The sequence below is a fragment of the Sorex fumeus genome, unplaced genomic scaffold (genome assembly GCF_029834395.1).
Source record: "Sorex fumeus unplaced genomic scaffold, SorFum_2.1 ptg000094l, whole genome shotgun sequence".
Taxonomy (NCBI): Eukaryota; Metazoa; Chordata; class Mammalia; order Eulipotyphla; family Soricidae; genus Sorex; species Sorex fumeus.
The window spans coordinates 13,081,962-13,107,653 of record NW_026606151.1 but is presented as its reverse complement, the minus strand read 5'-3'; the positions used below and the strand labels follow the sequence as shown (position 1 = coordinate 13,107,653).

Below are 25,692 nucleotides of genomic sequence, written 5' to 3'. Positions count from 1 at the left end.
TTTTCATTCTATTACAATGGAATTACATTTTTTTTAAAAAAAAAAACAGCCTGTTTGGGAAAAATTTAATCTTTGGAGTAGCCAATATTGAGTTTTCAATAGAATAATATGAGTGATAGAACACAAATAATATCAATAAAGTCTGATCAGTGGAAAATCATAGAATACCAAAATTTTCAAAGCCCTTCAATCAGGCTAAATTATATAATTAGGTGTTTATTATTCCTTCCTGATTGGATGTCTTTAAAGCCATAAGAATTAGAAGCTGAAGCACTTAGGGAAAGGTATGACAATATTAATCACTAATATAATGAGTATAGTTTCTCCTTACAAAAGAAATATCTTGCACTATTTTTTCTAAATATTTTTAAGATGAATTTTGGCTCAAGAGAAAGAAAGAAAGAAAGAAATTCCAAGTCATGGAAATATTTCAATCTATTGCCATCTCCAAATTATCTCCAAAGCTAAGACACAGTTTGTTTCTTCAAGATTTTATTGCTTTTAGAAAAATAATACACGCTTTTCTATCATCCTATAACTCTATGCTTTCTTAGGTTAAGTGCTCTATAATAAATGTTATATAATAATCTCTAAATGTATAAGAAAGTCTATAATAGGAATTAGCCTTATTCTTTTTTATCTTTTATAGAGATAAATTGCCAATTGTCCTCAGTGCAAATCCTCCTTTATCCTTTTACTTAATTTGTCTAAATGACTTTTTAAAACACCACCACCCCCAAAAAAGTCATTATCCCTTAGTAATTAGCCAAAGTCATCTAGTCTTTCCAAAAGGCTATTGTTTCAAAATTCAGTAGGTAGCTTTCAACCATATTGTCACATTATGTTTAGCAATAACTATATGCTTAGTGTTCAAGTATTATGCCCTTCATTCTTCTCTTATAATCGACATATTCTCTTTCTGATAAACTCCTCTATGCTACAGTAGCAGCATCCTTGCTTTGCTCATTGTTATCATTTTCCTCTGGACCGGTGACTTTCACTTCTGGCCTCGGTGGTCTCTGGGGGTCTGAGTCTGCCTGGAGGGAAATAGAATCAAAACACGATATTTAGCCCTTCGTAGCTACAAACATCTTAAAATTAGCAAGAAAAAAATAATAAACTTAAAATTCTATTTCATCATAAAAATATGCAACGAACAATAGTTCCTTGGGTTTTATTTTTCAGTCCCTCACTACCCAGCAGAAACACTTTTCCCTATACCTTGCTGGTCCAGAGGCACAGAGTCATTTCTGGAACCGAAGGTCTCTCTCTCTCTCTCTTTCTCTCTCTCTCTCTGTCTTTCTCTCTTTCTCTCTCTGTCTGTCTCTCTCTTCTCTCTCTCCTTCCTCTCTCTCTCCTCTCTCTCATCCTCCCTCACTCTCCCGCCCATCCTCTCTCTCTTTCTTTCTTTCTTTCTTTCTTTCTTTCTTTCTTTCTGCCTGCCTGTCTGTCTTTCTTTCTCTTTCTTTTTCTTTCTTTCTTTCTTTCTTTCTTTCTTTCTTTCTTTCTTTCTTTTCCCCCTTCCTTCCTTCCTTTCTTCCTTCCTTCCTTCCTCCTTTCCCTCCATCCTTCTTTCCTTCCTTCCTTCCTTCCTTCCTTCCTTTCTTTCTTTCTTTCTTTCTTTCTCTCTCTTTATTTCATATTGAACTAACTTTTCTTTTGAACAGTTTAGTCATACTTTCATGTCAGTGTTCACTGAGGAAAAGGAAGAGAAAGATGCTGGCATTCTCCTTTTAACTCACAATCCAGCCCAATACCCAATGCTCTTCTGAGCATTGCAGAGAGTGAGAGTGGGTGGAGGGGGGGGGGAGATTTCCTATTCTTTGTGATTCTGGTGCCAAGTACCAAGTAGAGAAGAGCAAGACAGAAGACCCAATCACAGAAGCAACTTTTCTCCTCCAGCAACCACTATGTCATTAACCACCTCTCACAACTTGCCTTCCCCCCACCCCCAACTAGTTTGCAAACTAAGCTGAGGCGAGGAGGATGACGGAGCTGGTGTTTAAATTCCACTCCAAGAAATTCCAGAGACTCTGAAAACCTCCCAGGATCTACCCATGTGTAGGACAATATGACTAGCTCCATATCCCACTGACAGTAGACTAAGGACCAAAAATGATGGCCTCTACGTATCTGTATTGCAAACTAAGATGCCAAAAAATAGAGAGAGAATAAGAAAGAAATTGTCTTCCACAGAGGCAGGGGATGGGATGGACTGGGGGTGGCGGGAAGGATACTGGAAACATTGGTGGTGGGAAATGCACACTGGGGAAGGGATGGGTGTTTGATCATTGTATGACTGAAACTCACTCATGAAAGCTTTGTAACTGTATCTCAGGGTGATTCAATAAATGAAATTTGAAAGAAACATAGCTATTATTGAGGCTATCATCCCACATTGCTATCTTGCAAAGTCTAAAATACTGAGTTATCTTAAACTGAGTGGAAGGAGGTCAGGACAGACTGCCCAAAGATGCCAGCACTGGTGTCCTCCAGATGCTGCATTCTAAACTGGAGCCCAGGCTAAGGGAAAGCTCAGGACTCTACCCTTGTCAGAGAAGGCATGCCACTCCTGACCCAGAAAAACGAAGACTGGGTCAGCTACACAAATGAACTCTCCATCTGAAAAATTTACCTGTATTTGCAAAACAAATATGAATCACCTTTTTCTTGCGATATGAACCCCCATCCCTCTCCTTGATAGTCCAGTGCAGACCTTTGTCCCACTAAATGACTCAAAAATAAATGACCTCCATCTGTCCCGTGTACTCTACATTACACAGTCATGTGCCTGTCCTTGCCTGTGTAATTAAATGTGTCCTTTCTCTTTTACTGTCTGATGTTGATCTCTCTGCTTGAACAGGCTGAAACATCCTCAGAGGCTCAAGAGAAAATGTCCCTCGTGTCCCTATACAGCTCAAGCTCAATAAATGTTGACCAATTGCTATATATTTATCACATATTTCCTGCTGCTTTTCCTACAATCATTTCATATTTTGACTAAGATCTTCTCCATAGAACAAAATGTAATATGGTAAGCAAATTTTAAATCATTTATATAAGAAAAGTACTCTTTGGTTTAAAAAAAATTAATATCTAATTTTAATCATATAAACCTGGTTTTTCATATATTTGGTGTGCTTACAGCATACCAATATTAATACATTTGGGTAAAATGGAAATAAAATGTATCATCATTGTAAAAAGTGAGTCAAATAGATCAAATCTCTTTTTGTGTGATTACTCTTTTTCCCCCTTCAATTTTTGAGACACCATGGTTTAAATTACCATTAATAATAAAGCTTCAGACATACAATATTCTAACACTACACCTACTACCAGAGTGTCACCATCCCTCTGCCAACATTTCAAGGTCCTTTCCTATCTATCTCTGACCTCATCCCCTTTCTAAATTCAGTTCTGACTTTTGGATCTATTATTATTGTCAAACTGTTATTCTCTTATTAGGCTTCTTTATATTACACATATGAAAGAGACCATTCTGCATTTGTGTCTCTCATCCTGACTGACTTCCCTTAGCATCCATGTGGTAGTAGAAATCACATGATTTCTTCTGGATAGTATTCCATTGTATATAGATATGTTCTCCATCCACTCATCTATTCTTGGGCACCTATATTGTTTCTTAGCTATTGTGAATAGCACTACAACGAACACAGAAGTATAACTTTCCTTTCAAATAGTGTTTTGGTTGAGCTTCAGTATAATTGCCAAGAAGTAGATCTGTTGGGTCATATAGATGCTCAATTCTAATTTTTTGGAGATGTCTCCTTACCCTTTTTCATAGAGGCTGAACCAGATGACACTCCCACCAACTCTAAGTGAGGGGTGTATGACTATTCTTTCCGTAGCTTTTGTATCGTACTGAAAATCTCTAACTAGTCACATAGCTGGCACCAGTTGGTGTTCCTAAGAATTTAGATTTTCCCTGAGTATACATAAGTGTATTGCAAATTACAAAAACTAGACCTTGACTAATGTGCAATTCCAATAGAAGGCCAACTTTTAAGTTTTATTTATGAAATATGTATAAAGTTTTAATTTTTATTTATGAAAGATGGCAGGCAATCTATTAATATCTATTAGAACCAATATTTCCTAAAGTAGGTGATAACTGCCCCAGGATAAAGATGCAGGGAGGCTGTTGAAACCTCAGGTGCAATGGCGGGGGGTGGGGGGCGGTAACTCTTTTCACCATAGAAAGAGATCTCTAAGGGACCACTGAAGGGAGGTGGTAAGTCAAATAAGTTTGAGATCCTCTGAGCTAGATGATTGGGGGGGGGGTCGTGTTTGGAGATTCCAAACTAGGTTTCTACAGTGGTTCTTCATGCTGTAAACTTCCATCCCAGTCCACTGTAACAAAGAGCCTTACTTCATGAAACCTATTATTGCAGCTATTATATAAATGACACCATTACATTATTGCGTTTCTATTACACTATTTTTCTCCCAGAAGAAAGCACATTTCCTTTAAGAAACTGGTTTGTCTGGGTTATTTTTGTTTGGTTTGGCTTTGGTTTTCTTTTGCTTTCCTTGAGAAATTCATTTATTTCCTGATTAAGGAAAGGGGAATTATATAATTCACTAAATTATTTTTTCCATTTCAGCTGCAAACAACTACAAATTTTAATAATACAGAGCTACCTGCAAGAAGTAGCAAGTAGGACTATGATTACGCCAGCTTAAGAAAAGATGAAATGAGAAACTTCTGAAAAGTTTGCTTTTGGATGCTGACAATGTTTTTTTTACTAATCTATCCAGCAGGTTATAGATAATTGTGTACTGCTATGGAAACTTGACCCCAAGGACATATTGTATTTTTCCATTACTAACTTGGTCTTCCTAAGCAAGATAAAGCAGAAGAGTCAATCATAAATAAACAAGAAGCCACCACTCATCATAGTAAGTGTCAGCAGCGAATGAACTAGAATCCATTTGAGAAGCTTCAGCCTGAGGGGAGAAGAACCCTGATCTGAGGAATACACCGAAAGGAAGGATATAAACAGATGGTGAAATGCTGTGAATACAGCCTGTCTCTTTATTTTATTTTTATTCTTTTTTTTCTTTTCGTGTCACACCTAGTGATGCTCAGGGGTTACTCCTGGCTCTGCACTCAGGAATTACTCCTGGCAGTGATGGGGAGACAATATGGGATGCCAGTGATCGAACCCAGTTGGCCGCATGCAAGGCAAACACCCTACCCGCTGTACTATGACTCCGGCCCCTACCCTGTCTCTAGACTCTGAAACTCAATGTGAGCCTAGTAGCAATTGGTACCTATTGATCAGCATGTAACATAATCTTATCCTTTGAATTTTTATCCTATCCTATCTATCTATCTATCTTCTATCTATCCTGTAGAATAATTCCAAGATTTGAAATTATCCTGTCCTGGGCCAGTTGTAGGAAAATGAGCTAGGAATTTCTTTAGTCTCTCCTTTATAATAAATAGAACCATGTCGATAAGCGCCAGGTCTGCTGAGTATTGATTCAATTAATTCATTTGAATCAATCTAAAAAAAATTTAAATCCTAAAATTCCTAAAAAATCAAAGAAGTCACCCATAGCAGAGATAATGTTTATTATGTTGCACCTTGGTCTCACTCATCTTTATATTTTTTTCTGGTTTATATTTTCCTTAGTCTTCATGGATGGATGAATGGATGGGTGGGCGGATGGATGGAAAGGTAAATGGTAAAACAAAAGAAGAGACTTATGGATGACAGGGCTTGCTAGCTGAAATAACATAGTCAATGAAATTCACTTATAAATGGATGGGCATGGAGATTATCATGCTAATTGAAACAAGTTTCAATTATCATGCTTAATTGAAACAAGTCAGAAGGAGAGGGACAGACATAGAATAACTATACTCATTTGTGGGATATAAGATAACATAGCATGAGAATAACACCTAAGGACAGTAGAACCAAGGGCCAGGAGGATTGGCCCACAGTTGGAAACCTGTGTCAAGTGCTGGGGGAAGAGGCTGGGATAGAGAATGGACCACTGAGACAATGATGGTTGGAGGAATCACTCTGGATGGGAGATGTGTGCTGAAAGTAGGCAAAGGACCGAACATGATGGCCTCTCAGTATCTGTACTGCAAACTAAAATGCCCACAAGTAGCAGAAAAGAAAAAAAGTGCCTGCTGGGGGGGGTGGGAGTTGATGGGGGAGGGGAGGGGAGAAGAGGGTGACAAGAGGGATACTGGGGATTTCGGTGGTGGGAAATACACACTGGTGGAGAGACGGGTGTTGGAATATTGTAGGACTGAAACTCAATCATGAACAAATTTGAGACCTGTGTATCTCACAGTGATTCAATAAAAAACGTAAATAACATAGTCAAATAAATGATACTTAATACTTTCCTAATCAATGTAAGTGGTTTCAGTGTAAGTCCTGAGTGCATGCATCATTCCCTCCCTACGTGTGCACCCAGGCACAAATGTGCACACGTAGGCTCACACATTCAAACATCCACACCAGTGAGATAAACTAATAGAAATACCTCATCTTGTCCATTGCCAGCCCCTTGAGACTTGACTTCTGCTTCCTGCTGCTCATTAACCTGGTCCAGCTCCTCACCATTCTCTTCATTGGTTCCTCCATTCACACGAGCAGGGCCTGCCTGCTCCTCTTTATTATCTGGAACTTTCTCTGCTGGCTCAGGGGCTTCACCGCCTCCTTCCTCTTCAATGTCACCATTCATTCCCGAAAAGTCTTCTTTCTGTTCCCCATCCTTCTTTTCTTTCTCTCCATCTTCTTCCTCCACTATTTCTGCTGGCCTCTGATGAAATCAAAAAGAAGGTGTAAAGGTAAGAAGCAAAAAAAAAAAAAAACCAGATTTCCTTTTGGTGTATTATAATAATGTGATAATCATTTTCATGCATTCAAGTAGAACTTCTTTACATGTATACATAGTACTTTACAGACATATGTTCATTGCCACTGAATATCTACTATATATCACTCTTCATATTTCTCACTTAATCCTCATAAAAATCCCTCGTTATTCCCTTTCATAGCTAGAACAAATGTGCAGATCACTTTTCCACTGCTTATAAGTAGAAGAGGCATAATGAACACTACACTTGTGATTTCAGAATCGGTACTTTGCCTCGCAGTGACAGCAGAGGAAATTGCAATATTTAGGTACAACATCTACTGGAATGTCCAGTCCAAAGAGAAGGGAAAGCAAAGTCTATTAGAGATTATGATTCTCACTGCAAGTGCCTGGCAGCTCTGCCAATCTCTAACTACATAGAAAAACATATGCTAAGGGAAACACAGTGGTGCCAGCATATGAACCCAGGTTTTCTGATACACAGCACACAGAGCTTTCTATACAAAGCATAAGTGAGTTAACAGTATATCTGTATAAACAAACCAAAAAAATCAAACAAAAAAATCACTGAACAAGAGCCAAGAAATTTGACACCCTTTCTAAGAAAGTAATAAATACTCAAACAATTCTGATAAACACTGCCATTATTTAAGTACATGTAAATCAACCATAAAAGAGAACAAAGGAACAAGTTCTAGAGAAGATTTTGGAGAGAAAAAGAATCCAGGTTCAAGTTGCCAGTTATCAGATGCTCCAGAATTTCTGTACTCCAGTCATAAAATGGAAATAGGTGAATAATGAAATGAGATAGTGTTTAAATGAAATAAGTTCTATACAGTGTCTCACGTATTACCTGACATATCGTGGATCCTAAAACTAACAAACAAAATCATTAAAATTCTTTTCGGAAACAATCCTGTTTCTCTGCTGTCCATAATAAAATAATACTACTTTTAAAAGCTAAGGTAGTAAGAAGACAGGCTTCTTTGTTCTCTGTCAGAGTCCCCGATGTGAGTCTTTTGCAGTTATCTGACTTTGAATAGTGTACTCAACCCTTCGGCATTTGTAAACTGGGATCTGAGACATAATTGGTTTCAACTTCCTTCCCTGCTCTAGAAGCAGATGCTCTAACTTCCCAAACACCTGCCCCATGGGAAAGAGCATCTCTTACAAGTTATCGTCATCTACTGCATGTCCTGGGAAGGATAGAAGGGGCCACAGGAAGAAACAGACTCAAAGCCGAGGACAAAATAAAATAGTTGAAGTCCCACATTCTTATAATGTGCCACAAATGGTCTCAAACACGATATCAAAAATGTGCTTTACAAAATGCAGGGGGTGTGGGTATCTTGAGTTTAAAACGTCTTCCAAAACACAGTGTTGATCATCAGACACAATTATAAAGCAAGGAACTGAGGCTGACTCGCTCTCTTGGTGATTCTTACTGTCGAATAGTTTAGGGCTCCCTACATCCCAAAGTGATTTGCTCAAACAGGACAGGGAAGGAAGGCTTAATATTGGACAAAAACTAACAATGTGGGGCTGGAGAGATAGCACAGCAGGTAGGGCATTTGCCTTGCACGAGGCTGACCTGGGTTCGATTCTCAGCATCCCATATGGTTTACTGAACACCGCCAGGAGTAACTCGTGAGTGCAGAGCCAGGAGTAACCCTTGTGCATCGCTGGGTGTGACCCAAAAAGCAAAAAAAAAAAAAAAAAAGAAGAAGAAGAAGAAGAAGAAGAATGGGAGGAGAGGGGAATGGGGAGAGGACAGAGAAGCCGGGGGGGGGGGGGGGGGTGAGGGGGGGGAGTCAGCCTGCCAGCTGGTGCTAAAGGATAAAAACATTAAAAACAGAACAAGTGGGACTGGAGCGATAGAACAGTGGGTAGGGCATTTGTCTTGCATGCGGCCGATCTGGGTTCCATTCCCAGCATCCCATTTGGTCCCCTGAGCACCACCAGGAGTAATTCCTGAGTGCAGAGGCAGAACTAAACCCTGTGTGTCGCCGGGTGTGACTCAAAAAGCAAAAAGCAAAACAAACATACAAACAAACAAAACAGAAGTAAGAAGCCTCACCCAGCAAACTTGGGAAGGACTTCTGGGGTTTCTGTATAAAACCTAAATGAAGGAAGGCAAGAAAAAGATCTCCAGTTTACAAGGAAGAAAACTGTATGGTTCCATCGGCATGCACAGTGCTCTTCTCTGGAGGGAGCATGGCAAAGTCTTGAGGCGGACATGTTTTGAAATGAAGCATAGAGGAGAGTTGGGCAAGATGGAGGGCAAGCTCAGTTATAAAAGCAGAGCAACACCCTAGCTCTGGGTGGTGTTTATTATGCCTCTGGGGGGATGCAGCTGTTCCCTGGCAGTGCTGAGGAGGAGGGGAGTGTTCATCTAATGAGACAATTTGGGGCTTCAGAAGATAATTCTCCAGTAAAAGTGCAAGAAATGAGGTTTCTCAGACCCATAGAGTGCAAATTCCTTTCTCAGTGGTTCTGCAAGGTTGAGGGTAGTCACTGCGGGAAGCTCAGAGACACTGGAGTGGCGGGACTCTCAGTTACTGTGACTTGAATAAATGCCTTCCCCGAACATCATTTTTGGGTGCAGAGCAGACAAGGTGAGAAGCTCAGCAGAGCAGGTGTCCCCTGCTGAGACACCTGGAGGGGCCACCAAGGTGAGATGGGGATGGCTCTCCCATGTCCTGGCCACTGTGGGTCAGTGCAGGGTGAGGATGGCATCAGAGATGCTTGGGCCCAGACCACCTCTGGGTAGTGCCTGCTGCCCAGCTCAGCATACTCTAGACATTTCTGGCCAAACTTGCATTGCCCCGGGGAAGTCCACCTCGATGACCCTAACTTGGCCAGGAAAAAAGGGGGTCCACTCAGAGCTTCCCACCTCACACACTGGGTGCCAGGATTGACATTTAAGACCATCCCATCCCCAAATCCTGGTACTCGTCCTCAAAAGAACCAAACACAAGGAGGCAAATACAACCCCGCCCCCATGGTAAAGTTTCCCCGGGACCACGTGGCATGGTCCCCTGGTATCCGCATGTCCTCATCATCCTGACCTAGCACCTAGTACTCAGCCTGGTTTGTGGAGCATTGTGGGGAGTTGCTCCCGGGTCCCTGAACTTGCCCTGGAATCCTCCACCTCCACCTCCCCCAAAAAAGATTCTCTCCAAGCTGCAACTTCACTGGATAGAAACTGCAAACAACCCCAACTTGGGCAATTTAATTTTTCTGTTTACACTTAGCAACCCAAGAACCAAATTTCTGAAATTCTATTGTAAGTGAGCACTAGAAAAATTACTGGGCAGAGAACCTAAAGCAGTATGTACCAAAGATACACAAATAAGAAAGCCCCAGTGGCCAATAAGAATATTTCCTTATAAATTATATAGCACTGCACTGTCATCCCGTTGTTCATCGATTTGCTCGAGTGGGCACCTGTAACGTCTCCATTATGAGACTTGTTGTTACTGTTTTTGGCATATCAAATATGCCATGGATAGCTTGCCAGACTCTGCCATGCTGGCAAGATATTCTCAGTAGCTTGATGGGCTTGAGAGACAGAGGAATCAAATCTGGGTCAGTCGCATGCAAGGCAAACGCCCTACCCACTGTGCTATCGCTCCACTCCAACCCTTATAGATTATCTCGGAGAAAATGAAAAGTGTTGCAGTATTTACTGTAACTAAACTTTCCTTCTTCAAGTCAACATTTGACTTTGCTTTTAAATCAATGTTAGATGGCATTTCTCAATGAGAACAAGAAAATAGCACTATCTAACATAAACTCATAATTATCCCACGATCACATAGGAATCCGGATCTGCCCCTTGCCTCTCTGAGAATATATTCAAACATCTTGCTAAACTCTGTTATGGCGATCACCCAAGCAGCAGGAGGGAAGGGGTAGGAGGAGGGGAATATCTTCTCCTTTTCTGACATCAGAATTTATACCTGAATATTACAGAAAAACAGTGTGTTGGTTTCAGTTTTGTGTCTCTCATATTATCCCATTCTGCATTCCCAAACACACATTCATTTCTCTTTTTTTTTAATTTCAAGGGCTGATAAATACCCTAATCCATTTTTAAGGAAGGAGACACCCAACCCTTAATTCAGGCTCTGTTCTCTTAGACATTATTATCACTACTACTAGCAAGCAATGTTACGCCTTCATCCCATTAGTACTATTAGACTTCTCAAGCACAAGGACCTTAGTAATCACCATATAAAGCCACATCTGGTTAGCTTGAGTCTAAGAAATGCAAGACTATGGTACTGAAATACCAATTTGATCCATTTAAATAAGACAGTAACGTTTGTCAAAAAGCTTATAAACCTTTAAAATATCCTGAATGTAAAATAAAATTTATTATCACCAGGACACTGCAATTCAGGGCCAAAAAAATGCTGCTATGATAGATCTGTAATGAATAAATGAAAAGCAATGTGCTTTTTGGTGTAATCTCCTTTGAAGCAGGTATTAAATTATTAAAGATGTTTCCAGTGTGTACATCAATCAAATCATCCCCAGAAGGAACACTGGGTTTTACACCCCTACACAGCACATAGATGCAATCTCTACACGGTGAAGGGCCTGCAAGGAAGGAAAAGAGAATTCCTTCTACAAGAAACTATATGTTCACGGTGGGAGGGAGCGATTTTATGAAAGAAAAAGAAATACAAAAGGCAATTAGACAATTTGTGTGTTCCTCCTGTCCCCTTCTTTCATCTTGCTATGAAACATCTAACAGTAATCTGGTACCCATCACACAATTCAGAACTGACATCCAGCCCTAGCAGCCAGGCCCCCATGAAGGAGAACGGACTCAGGAGAGAGAGATGCTAACGAGGAGGTCGTAGGCAGGATGACCGCTTGCATCATCAACTGTGCCTTGGGAGTTAGACCATGAGTGATACACAAGGTTATATACTGCATTATTTCCTTAGCATGAAATGTTCCAAAGAGGGGATTCCTTAGAGGCAGACAGCAGCCCAGGGGTTGGCAGGGTTAAGGACAGAGGAGAAGGGAGAAGAGACTGCATGCAAGTTCTGAGGTTTCCTTGGTGGCCAGTGAAAACTGTCTTCAGACTGAATAGGGTTGGCAGCTGCACATCATAGCGAATATACGGGATGTCTTCAAATTGCATTTTTTAACTGACTCTGTTTCGCTTCCTATTATAGGAATCTTCCCATTGTTAATGAAAAAAAAAAGCTGTAGTCTCAGCACCAAACAGAGCTATCTAGCTATCAGTCTGTTAAGACAGACACAGACCATGCCACCAACCTCCGGTTACCAGCCCACCCCCCTTGATTCTGCAATTTAACTCTTGACAAACATCCCCCCCCACCCAATTCATCTCCGTGGGAACAGCTTCCCTTTACAAAATATCCGTGGGCTTTTGGCAAGAGGTCAACAGTCAAGACTAAGAGAAAGCAGAAGAAATAAACTCATAAACAGGATTAAAATACAAACAAGTGCTACACAATGGAGTACTATGTAGCTGTTAGAAAAGATGAAGTCATGAAATTTACATACAAGTGGTACAATATGGAAAGTATCATGCTAAGCGAAATGAGTCAGAAAGAGAGGGATAGACATAGAAAGATTGCATTCATCTGGGGGATATAAAGTAACAAAATATGAGATTAATACCAAAGAATAGCTGAGATCAGCACCAGGAGGATTACTCCATAGCTTAGAGGCCAGCCGGGTATCCTAGAGGAAAGGGCAGTTCAGATAGAGAAGGGAGCACCAAATAAAGGGTGTTTGGAGGATCCTCCCAGGAGGGGAGATGCATGTCGAAAGTAGACTATGGACTGAACATGTTTGCCACTCAATGCCTCTTTTGCAGACCACAACACCCAAAAGGAGAGAGAGAACACAGGGGATTGCCCTGCCACAGAGGCAGGGGGGGATGGAGGGATGGGGGTGGGGGGATATTATCCATGGTGGTGGAAAATGGGCACTGGTGGAGGGATGGGTATCTGATCATTGTATAATCGAAACCCAAGCACAAAAAATTGTAAATCTACAACTGTACCTCATGGTGTTTCACTAAAAAAAAAAAATACAAACAAGTGCAAGAAAATCACAGGATATCCACAGTATGGTTTCATAATGTATTTCCACTCCTTCCCTAAAGAAAACATTGCAGCTAATTCCTCAAAAATCTTCAAACAGTCCATTTATGATGACTCATGTGACTGCCTTCCTATAAGATAACAAAAGTTGCCTCTTGAGGCTGGTCAGACAAGGGAAAGCTCAGCTACTGAGGAAGGTCACATATGCACACTACTCATCATCTATTCCCCTTGGCCAACTGCTAATACAGTTACCATTTAGATAAGGAAAAGCAGACCCAGCACTGACCCTCTTTTAGGTGTGATTTACACACATCCTTGCTCTCAGTTTAGGTACACTGTTTTGTTTCTGTGTTACCTAGCATGCACTTCCCACAACAAATTGACCAACCCAAAGCCTTTCGTGTGTTTCTGAATTTCTAGTCCCCCTCAAAAGAAGCATAAGTGTGCCAGCAAGAATAATGATGAGCTCCAAATGTTACTATGTGCACGTAGGTAACATGCGACTTGTGACTTATCTTCAGTTGGAATGAGGGGCTGGCAGTAGTCGGTTGGGCATATGATACTGCATGACATGAAGGAAGCCCACTAAGTTCTCAAAATACTTCCAGAAATATTTTATCCTCCATCTTTCCAAATAGCAGGGAAGGTATTCTAGCTATATGAAGTGGGTAAGAATTTGAAGGAAAAATCAAGTGACATGCTAAGGTTACATGCCCAGGAGGTGACAACATCTGCTATTGCATCACAAGAAAAGTCAACAAAGATGAATTCCAATGGAAGGACTGTGTTTGGAGATTATAAACTAGTCACCTGGTAACCTGGACAAGCCCCACCCCCTAACACTGACCTGATTTCAAATGAGGCAGATGAGGCAGACACATTGCTGGTGATTGTCTTACAGACACAAGTTTTCAAAGCTGACTTTGTTTCCCTTTCATCCCGTAGCAGCAACATATCAGATAAAACCTATTTTCTCATACTTATTGTGTCCCTCAATGTGTTAGGAAGAGTCCTAACTTCAGGTTTCTCTGTATTTGGACACATTCTAGGAGGTAAGTGAGTTAAAATAGGATCCTCAAGGTAGGACCTTCATCCAACATGACAGATATCTTCATAGAAGAGATTAAGTCACTAAACTATTATCTATTTTTGGCTTGTGGGTCATACGCAGTGTGCACTGGTTCTATCTTCAGAAGTGATTCCCAGCAGTGCTTGGGGGAGCACATGCAACACCAAGGGTGAAACTAGGTAAGTTGCATGTAAGATATGTCTCTTTTCTTCAATTACAATTTACTAAAATGGTTCTAATAGAGTTACCTTGCATGGTTTTGATGAGCAGAGTTACGGCACCTTCACCACCACCAAAGTGCCCCAGACCCTCCACCACTATCTGTGTGTCACCCCTCATTGCTGGATAATTTCAGCTATGCATTCAAAGGTCAAGAGTTTGTCCACACTAAATAATATCCATTTCTTTATTCTTTTTTCTACATGTAGCACACATTACTGAGATCATCTGTTCTCAGTAATGTGTGGTACTGACATATGAGATTATTTATTCTCCTTTTGAGTTACTTCAGTGAACACAATGTCTGCCAGTTCCAGCTACACTGCAACAAATTGCAAGAATTTCTTAGAGCTGCATAGAATCTCATTGTGTACATGTACCACAACTTCTTTACTCGTTGATCAGTCCTTGGACATTGGGTTGTTTTACTATCCTAGTTATTGCAATGAACACTGATGTGAAAAACATCTTTTTAAATTAAACTTCCTGCCTCCTGGAGGTTACAGGATGATCCCTGAGCAGGGTTTAGGACCAAAATTCCTTCTGTTCTTAGTTTTTTAGGAGTCTTCAGAATGTTTTCCACAGAGGCTAAAACAGATGATATTCTCACCAATGGTGAAAAAGTGTGAAAGGGCTTCTGGTTGGTTCCAGTCTTTTAGATTTATAAGCCAACTAGTGTTTGGTACTTTGTTGTGGCAGTACCAGCATACTAATACTCTCCTCCAGAACATCTTCTCTCCTTTCCTAACCACCTACACACAAACATCATATTCATAGTCTTTCATTTCTCCCCTTCATATCCCCTCCCTTTTCCTTAAAGAGTCTCTTCAATCTGACAAGGGAAGTTGGGTTACTCAAGGGAAAGGTGATGGTTGACAAGATATGGCCCAGTAAGGACAAAACCTACTCTCCTCAAACACAGAAGTATTGGGGAAAGCATCTTCTGAGGAAGGAACTGAAAATAATATTAAAGCTATTCAGTCAAATAAATATTATATTTTTACTCTAACAACTGTCCATTTGGCAACTGGAGTGCATCGGGTAGGGCACTTGCCTTGAACGCAGCCAACCTGGGTTCAATACTGTGGTACCCCATATGATCCTCCGAGCCTTGCCATGAGTTATTCCTGCATGCAAAGCAGGAGTAACCTATGAGCAGTGTCAGGTATGTCCCCAGAGCAAAACAGAACTATACACTTTCTGAAAAAACTGGGGGGAAATGGGACTGATTGTTGACATAATGATATAGGGCCGCAAAGGCAGTGCTACAAGATTTCATCACCATGCTTCTTTTCATAATAACTTCTGTTATAAAATAATAATAATAATAATAATAAACACAGCCTTGCAATGGAAACAAATACAGATGTTTTCCTCTACTGAAAGTCTTCTTCCTTTGATATTTACATCAAATTCAAATCAGCTCGTGACTCAAATTTTAAGAGAGTCTAATTCGAGGGAAATTGTTTCTCCAAAGGGTAGATCTATCCTGAAATTGCAGAAGTAGCTCGTGCCTATATGTAACTGTGTCTAAATTGGGCAATTTAGGGAGAGTTAAGAAAGAGGATTTATTACTCCCCCTTCTACCCTTACTACACTGATGTACTTAATAGTGCAGTAGCGATTATCCAAGTCATTTAGAGGATTCCAACCTCACAGCATCTCTGACAGAAGGAATATTCATAGTGCCACTAAACTAACAGACATACTCCATAAACACGTGCAAATGCTGATAACATGCAGCCATAAAATTGAGGTTCTTCTAAGAAGTTGAGACTTCTGCCTTTTGAAAAGCACATCATTTATCATAAGCAACTGCTCTTGTTTTTAATTGTTAGAAAAGTTACATCAGTTCTTTTCCCTTGTATGATGCCAACACTGGCATTTCATGTGCCTTTTGCTTGCATAAGGGTCTTACTAGTTATTCTGTAAAAGTCATTGGGGGAAAATGCTTGACTCATATGCAAGACAAAAGAGTAGTTCTAATTGGTAGATGGTGAGGTGGGTGGGCTCAGGGGAAACCATCAGCATTCAGGGGCCTAGAGACCATGCACACAGCTCCTAAGATTAACTCAGGATTCTTGGGTAAAAAAGAGAAGTGCAGATAAAATATGGAAATCATGTGGAAATAAGTCACAAAATATCAAAAGCATCAATTACTCGGAAGGTATTTTCACAGACAGATGGGGCTTCTCAAATGACTTCCACTTTAAACTCATATCACACCTTTGACATAAGCAGCAGCGTCAAAAATTGCAAGTGGGAAATGCATCTAAATGGAGACCAGTTAATGTCCCACTCCTCTGGAAGTCAACAATAATTTTCTTATACTTGCATCAGAAGTTCCTAAGAAACACTTGAAGGTTTGAGATATCTGCTATAGGGCTCTGATACAGCTCAGCAGTAGAGCACTTGCCTCGCATGAGGCACTGAGTTTTTTGTTTTTGTTTTTTTATAATTTTATTTATTGAATCATCGTGAGAGCAGTTACAAAGCTTTCGGGTCTAAGTCTCGGTCATACAATGAAACACCCGTACCTTCACTAGTATCCATTCTCCACCCCCAACAACCCAGTATACCCCCATCCCACACCCTCCCCCTACCTGTGAGGCAGATGATTTCCACATTACTCTCTCTCTCTACTTTGATCACATTCAATACTTTGAAACCAGACCCACCACTATTATTTGAGATTTTACCCCAACACTCAGATCTGCTGAAAAGGCAACAGTAGACAATTTGCTTTCTATTGCTGGTTATGAATAACATATGATGTCATGTGGCTGCAGTAGTGGCCATGCAATTTTGAAATTCCGAAATTTTAACACTTAAATCTGGAGGGATTTCTGCCAAACCCTGCTGGGTTCTGAAATTTGCTCCTGAGTCTCTGGGATCATGGCCGTTAAGCAGCTTGATCAGGAGCCAGAAAGGCCATTCATGGGCGGCAACTCAGGGTCTCCTTGGGACGAGGAGGAAAAGTCCGGCTCCACCCCCATCCCATGAGGCCCCGCATGTCTCGTCACTGAGGGCCTAAACCTGACTATCCAGTGGCCTCTGGAAGATGATGGTTACCGGGCTGCCAGGGGGAACAGGCCAAGGCACAAAACCTATTCCCACCTGGCTTGGCCCAGCACTAGTAACCTACTGCAGGGACCAGACGCATTTATGCCGCTGGGTTTCGAGATTTGTTTCTGAGTCTCTGGGATCATGGCCATTAAGCACTGTGTTTTATTAAAACAACACACACACACACACGCACACACGCACACACACACACACACACACACACACACACACACACAAAGGTCTTTTGTTTTTCTTAGGCAACAGCAGAGTTAAAACTATCAAGTCAACTAGCTAATCAAAATATACTCCTCCTGGGTACAGAGAGATAGAAAAGGGGTTAAGGCACTTGCCTTGCAGGAGATCACCCCAGTTTGATTCCCAGCACCAAATATGATTTCCGAGCTCTGCAGAGGACTGTCAGAGCCCCACCAGGAGTCATTCCTGAGCACACAGCCAGGAAGTAAGCCCTGAGCACCACTGAATCTGGCCCCCAAAGCAAAATAAAAACAAACAAGAAAAAAGGGGGTTCCTACTCAGCCCTCATCCTCATCCTCACCCCTTCTCCCACCAATCAAATCTTTCTCCCTGGAATAAACGTGGCCTTGAAAGCAGTGATCAGAACCTCATCATGCCCAATTAAAGGACTACCTCAGATGTATACATTTCCATGGAATGTTTGCTGCCTTTGAAATCTGGGGAGCTATTACAACCTTTGGTGGAAGGAAATTCAGTGGCTCATACTGAATTAAGGCATAGAGCTGAGCTAAGGCATAGAGCTTGAAATCACAGAAGTTAGCACATTTGTTTTTATTTGTGTTTCCATGGAAACTAATATCATCATCATCATTATAATCTCCTACCCAAGTTGAATGAGGTGTTTTGAAATGATGCATTTCAATTTCTCATGAGAGCCAAGGTCTGCTTCCTGTTTTTAGCTGTCAGAAGCTTACTTCCAGAGAGAGGGAGAGCAAGGGGGTTCTACATAGTCTGACGTATAATGAAGTACAAAAACAGAAGTTCAAAGATGTGGCCTTGTAAGGACACAAGTTGAAGGAAGCTTCAACCATCCACCTGGCTATTAAGGGGCTGTGAGCGCCCACGAGCATCTGTATAAGAAGACACAGTAAATTGAGAACTTACATTTTGGTAGCAGGAGGATATTTGATCATCATTAGGAAACAATTCCCCCATTAAACTTCTCTATATCAGATTTTTCTCTCCTTCTCTCCCTGAAGGCCATATCTGTCCATTTAATACTATTTCTATCAATTAAACACAAATCTCTAAGCATGATGTTCAGTGAAGTTTGTAGATGATGCATCTGGAAATTCAAAAGCCAGACCATGCTCATCTTAACTTTTCTGGCCACGTGAGATGTCTTTAGCACCAAATATAAATACATTTCAGCAAGAGGGTATGACTTGAAAATAACAACTCATAAAGCTATGACTGCATCTCATTCCTTTCTGTTCAGGGAGGGTGGATGATGACTGGGCAGGGCTACACACACTCACAGAACATGTCACTCATGGCAGGATAATTAGAAGTCACAAATATCTCCAATTTCTTTGCTGAGGTGTCCTGAAAGTACCTCTCTTGACATCAGGACTCTGGGTGTCTGTCTAGAGTCCCCCATTAACCGTCTGCTTCATTTGGGTGAAGTGCCATTCCCCAATGATGGGGCTTTGGCTCTTCCATGGAAAAATAAGGAATTTGGATCAACTAATCTCCTGGCTCCAAACATTTGATAACTAATTTTAGCAAATACATTTCAATAAAGTGAACTGAAGAGGTAAGGGTCACATCAGATGGAACAGTACATGCATACCTATGCACAAAGTCCAGGACATGGAAACAACACAAATTTCCAATAATAAATAAATATATGAGGACATTGTGGTGTGTGTATGTATATATACAATGGAATAGTATGCAGCATTAAGCAAAGATGAAATCTTGCAGTTCTCTGCAACTTAGATAAAACTTGAGATCATCTTAATGTTAAGCTAATTAACTCAGAGAGAGAAAGACAAACACTGGATAATTTCACTCATCTGTGGTATACAGAAAAAAAGGACAAAGAAATGGAAGATATAAAAAATAATAGCAAATCTTTGGTCTTGGATTATAGAACTGAGAATGCCAAGAAAGTGGGGGAGTTGAAGGAGCAGAGGAGAGAGGTGATGAGGTGGATTGGATGTAGCATAAGGACAATGGTGGAGGTTCTTGGGTGCTTTAGTGGTGGTAGGATGAGATAACTCAAGGGAGCGGAGTGAAGGGGCGGGAAGGGACCTTGAGACATTGGTGGAAGCAGATGGAAGGATGGTGACATTGGCAGTGAGCGGGGTGTTGAAATACTGTATGCCTGGAACTTTATCATTAACAATATTGTAAACTGTCCTCCCGTTGTTCATAGATTTTCTCGAGTGGGCCCAGTAACCTCTCCATCGGAGACTTTGTTATTACTGTGTTTGGCATATCAAATACTCACAGGTAGCTTGCCAGGCTCTGCTGTGTGGGCAAGATACTCTCAGTAGCTTGCGGGGCTCTCCAAGAGGGGCGGAGGAATCGAACTTGGGTCAGCCATCTTGGCTGCGTGCAAGGCAAATGCCCTACCGCTGTGCTATTGATCCAGCCCAACATTGTAAACTATGATGCCTAAATAAAAATTTGGGGAGGGGAAGTTCTTAATTTAAATAAATTAAAGGAAACATCTTATAAATAAGCTTTTCACTTAGCTTGCCTGCCACTAAAATATGTGTGTATATATGTGTGTGTGTGTGTGTGTATACATATGACTATCATTTTTCTGTAAGTAGAAGATATGTCTGGGCTAGAGCGATAGCACAACAGTAGGGCATTTGCCTTGCATGCAGCCAACATGGCCGACCCAAGTTCGATTCCTCCACCCCTCTCGGAGAGCCCAGCAAACTACTGAGAGTATCTCACCTGCACGGCAGAGCCTGGCAAGCTACCCATGAGGTAATCAATATGCCAAACAGTAACAACAAAGTCTCCTGATGGAGATGTTACTGGACCCACTCGAGAAAATTGATGAACAATGGGAGGACAGTGACAGTGATAGAAGATATGTATATAATAAGACCAAATCAGGGTGTGAAAAACAAAACTATATCAAAGGATATATTTGTACTTCAGAACTCTTATGTCTAGTCATAGACTTGAGGTCAGAGTTTCTTTAAAAAAGAATGACAATAGGGCTGGATATTTTTTCTTGCAAAGTTCTGCTACAAAAAGTGGCAGGTGGGCAGTTTGATAGAGAAGGGACCACTTTGACAATGATAGTTAGAAATGATCACTCTGGACAAGAACTGAGTGCTGAAAGTAGGTAAAGGGATACACATGATAACTTTTCAGTATGTGTATCACAAACCATAATGTCCAGAAAGGGTGGGATGTGGGTGGGGGAGAGAAAAGAAAAGTGCCTTCCATAGAAGCAGGTTGGTCATGGAAAGTATCATGCTAAGCGAAATGAGTCAGAAAGAGAGGGATAGACATAGAAAGATTGCATTCATCTGGGGGATAAAAAGTAACAAAATACGAGGTTAATACCCAAGAATAACTGAGATCAGCACCAGGAGGATTACTCCATAGCTTAGAGGCCAGCCGGGCATTCTAGGGGAAAGGGCCGCTCAGATAGAGAAGGGAGCACCAAATAAAGGGTGTTTGGAGGATCCTCCCAGGAGGGGAGATGCATGTCGAAAGTAGACTATGGACTGAACATGTTTGCCACTCAGTGCCTCTTTTGCAGACCACAACACCCAAAAGGAGAGAGAGAACAAAAGGGATTGCCCTGCCACAGAGGCAGGATGAGATGGAGGGTGGGGGTGGGGGTGGAAGGGATATTATCCATGGTGGTGGAAAATGGGCACTGATGGAGGGATGTGTATTTGATCACTGTATAATCGAAATCCAAGCACAAAAAATTGTAAATCTACAACTGTACTTCATGGTGTTTCACTAATAAAAAGAAAAAATGTAAAAAAAAAAAAAGAAGCAGGTCGGTGAGGGGGCAGGGTGGCGGGAAGGAAACTAGGAATACTGGTGGTAGGAAATGTATGCTGGTGAAGGGCAGTGGTAGGACGTTTGCCTTGCACGCAGCCAACATGGCCGACCCGAGTTCGATTCCTCCGCCCCTCTCGGAGAGCCTGGCAAGCTATCGAGAGTATCTCTCCTGCACGGCAGAGCCTGGCAAGCTCCCCGTGACGTATTCGATATGCCAAATACAGTAACAACAAAGTCTCCAATGGAGACATTACTAGGCCCGCTCGAGCATTAAAATATCATACTGCTGAAATTCTATCACAATTTTGTAACTGTGTATCTCACGGTGATTCAATTTTTAAAAAGTGGGGACAGGGAAGGGATGATGAAAAAGAAATCAATAAAACAATACTATTTTCTATATGTGTAGAGCAATCATCACAATCTCGAATGCCCCAGAGACCAAATAAATAATGTAAGTGCTTAGTTCGGAAGAGGTGGGCAGTAATAGGGAATGGTGTGGCTTGAGGAAAACCCAAACATATATGCCAACTAAGGAGCTTCCGACGCTCTCAGCCCTGTGCCAGGCTAGAACATTTCTTCCCAAGGATTTGGCCCACAGGCTGCATTTGTCATTCCTAGGGCAAATTGAAAGAATTCAGTTTCTTTTCCGTGTGATGAATAGTGTAAAAGTATCTCTGGTGGTTCAACACAGCAGACTGAAAAAATGGGCTCTTCTGTCGTGGTTGTTGTTATTGTTAGTTTGGGGTAGGGTGGTGGCAGGAAAACTAGAAACATTGGTGTTGGAAATGTACACTGATGAAGAGACGGGTGTTGGAATATTGTACTACAGAAATGCAATCATAATATGTAACTGTGTATCTCACAGTGATTCTGACACCCCTCTCTCATCTTGAGGATAAAGGCATTTAAAAAATTGGCAAACCCATATGGACACACACACACACACACACGCACGTGTGCGCGCGCACACACACACACACACTGAGAAGGAATAACAGCCACAGATTTGGGAGACTAAAACCAACGGACGTGGGACCAGTAACTGCAGACATGTGAAGGCTAAAATCTGAGTCTAGACGGAGGGGAAGGCATGAAGCAAAACTTTGCACATTCAGGAAGAAAAAAAAAACTATGAAAAGTCTGGAGGTTGACTCCTTCTTGGTTGGAATCGGTTTACAAAGCCCAATGACAGACACAAACACAAACACCCAGGCCAGCTGGCACTATGCTAGGCTATCGAGAACTGTGACGGATTTAATTCTTACCCTCCTTACATGCTCACACATCAACCTGTGGTTTCCTGGCTGCTAGTAGAAGACAGGAAACTGACTACCAGGATGGAGGCACGGATATTATTGTTCACAACCTAGCAAGAGTTGGAATAATAGCTTACTCCTTGAAGCCCCCTTCTCATGGGGCAATGGGAGTTGGGGGCGGGGAAACACCAGTAGCCTATACTTCAGGGAAGAACCCTAAGCTTAGAAAACTCAAGTATCTTCTCCCAAATGTTCTTATTGTGAAACTATGCATCATATATCCAGCTCAATGACACCAAATTTTTATAATAAAAAGCTAACCTGTCTGACCTTTGCACCATAAGGAAACTGACATGATAATATTGAAACCTGTTAAACAATCAGCAAACCCTGGTCTTTGCTCCACAGCTGGTTACTAAGACTCAGGATTATTGCCATTTTGGTCTGAGTAATTATTGATCGTGGGTGTCATCGTGTGAAATGTGGGATATTTACCTTCATCCCTAACTGCTCCCTACTACAGGCCAAAACCACTCAGCTGGTTGTGACAACCAGGAATGTCTCCAGAAACAGCAAAAGACGCATGGAAGGCAGTATCATCTCTAGGTCAGGACTGTTTCAGAGTAAGTCACTAGTTCAACCTTTCGAAGATGTTCACAGTGCAAACGCCTTAAAGTCATATCCGGGACAAAGGTAATCAGCTCCTCTGTCCACATACAACAGTGACGACAAGGACTGCTTGAGACTGGATCCAACAGATGCCTGAATATTTACTTCTAAAATCACATCTGCTTTGTAGACATCAATAAATTACTCAGCCAATTTTCACTTATTTACACACAACACCCTCTCCCTGGACCTCTGACTAATATTATAAAAGAAACCATTTAGAAGAGAGAAAACCAATCCAAAGACATTAACTAGGTGTTGCCCAAAGGGAAGTATATAATTATAATTTATAACTGAGTCAAGAAATATGGGAGTGCTACATTTTCTTTATTATGCAGAAATATTTTCTTCCCTGGGCTAAATATTGGTGTCTTTTTTTTTCATTGATGATGCTTTATCTGACTCTGTGCTTTGAAATTAGAACTTTATCCCAATCTCTTCTCCTAGATTTAACATTTCAACCTAGAGCAAGTAATTTTACCTAGAGGAGCTCACAGTCTTTCTATATATAAAATGGTGATGACAAGACATAAGTTATAGGGTTAAGTGTCACAATGATTTGAGTCCAAAACTGCCCACGACAGTGCCTGGCAATCAGAAGCATCCCCCAATCAAAAAGAAACATTGAGGGGCCAGAGCAACAGTATAGCGGGTAGGGCTTTTGCTTTGCATGTTGCCAACCCAGGTTTGATTCCCTGCATCCCATATGGTTCCCCGAGCACCGGGAGGAGTAATTCCTGAGTGCAGAGCCAGGAGTCTTTCTGTTGTTCATCGATTTGCTCGAGTGGGCACCAGTAATGTCTCCATTGTGAGACTTCTTGTTACTAGTTTTTGACATATCAAATACACCATGGGGAGCTTGCCTGGCTCTGCTGTGCGGGCAGAATACTCTCGGTAGCTTGCCGGGCTCTCCGGCAAGGGACAAAGGAATCGAACCCAGGTCGGCGGTGTGCAAGGCAAATGCCCTACCTGCTGTGCTATCACTCATAATATCCCAAAAATATATCCTCAGAATTATTCTTATTCTAATAGACTTTACACTCCTTTGGATTTTTCACAATATGTGTAAGAAAATCGCTTAGACTATGGAGAAGGAGGCCAAGAACCCAGAATGAGAAGGACTGTAACACCGGACCATCTAAGCATCTCAGCTCCACCCTACTCCTGAACTAGCTAAACCCAATTCCATTAAAAATAGGCTCGAAGAAGAAAATTAGCCTGCCTTCTTGATGCCTGGTTTTGTCTCCTTGAACCTGCCATCCATTTGTGAGGAGTGCTCAGCATTTACCAAACTGCTTAATGAATCTCTCTTGCATACTTGTGCTAGAGTAAGGTAGTTCTCCCCAAGTAAGAAATCACATTCTGCAGATACTTATCCAAGGCTGTTCAAGACTCATCCGAGATCACATCCGCCTGCCAGCATCTCTCTGTCCTATGATCCTCAAACTTAGAAGGAAAGAAAGACCCATCGCAGATTCTGAAACTTGTTAAGTGATTAACAAAGAGAATCTCTTTTGGTAATACTGCTTTGATTTTCTCTTGATACTTGGCATTTTGACTGTGGAATATAAATTAGCCTCACTTTCAGCAGCTATTATGTGAAGTATATCCATGAAGATTACTTTTCTTTGTCTTAAAATAAATATCATATTTAATTATTGCTTTATAGAAGTCTAAAAATTCCACTTTTCCTCGGTGGGGAGGGGGAATACACCTATGACTGGAGTTTACAAAAAATGATGAGTTGTCATTGAACCTGGTTAATAAATTGGATTTCTGAAATCAGTGTGACTTTTAACACATTAGCTCTTCACTGGGGAGCTGGTGCTGACAGTAAGTGCTTCTGGAATAACCAAGCAGCGACTTCACATTGTTAAGGCAAATACAATTGAGAAGATCATCTGTGGAATTTGCTGGATTGTGGAATTTGCTTTCGCATAAGAACAGGCAGAAATCCTCTAGTGATTTCTCATTCCCTTGAGCCTGGCACTATGATTTCTTCCCCATTACCTAAATTCCAGTCCTCCCCTTAGAATTAATTGTGAGGAAGATGGTTGAATTGTATTAAAATGCTGAACTGACTTTTATGCCTCGCATCATTCAGGAAGAATTAACATTTAGTCCCTTCTATAATAGTGCATGTACACAGAGAGAGAGAGAGAGAGAGAGAGAGAGAGAGAAAATCAGCACACACTTAGCAAACATTTGAGTTGCATTTATAGGTGTAATTCCTTACCAAAAGACAAATCCCAATGACAACCATTTAAGCACCCTATCCCAAAAAAAAAAAAAAAAAAAACCTTTTGGCATTTTTAAAACTGATTTTCAAAATGGAAGATCTCTTTTAGAGATTAATAACTGAGTCGAGACTCTTGAATCAGACCTTCTCCACTTTATTTCTCCTACCTAACCCCAAACA

General features: G+C 41.2%; 1 protein-coding gene across 1 annotated transcript in view; it reads right to left on the bottom strand.

Moving 5' to 3' along the window:
- Positions 1 to 475: 475 nt before the first annotated feature.
- The window catches only part of DCDC2 (doublecortin domain containing 2), a 161,814-nt gene continuing 136,597 nt past the window's right edge, over positions 476 to 25,692 (bottom strand). The window contains exons 10-11 of the mRNA XM_056132393.1: positions 6,535 to 6,813; positions 476 to 1,037 (exon numbers count right to left, since the gene is read on the bottom strand). Of these exons, the coding sequence (XP_055988368.1) occupies positions 933 to 1,037; positions 6,535 to 6,813 (384 nt within the window). The 3' untranslated portion in view covers positions 476 to 932. The remainder of the gene's footprint in view (positions 1,038 to 6,534; positions 6,814 to 25,692) is intronic.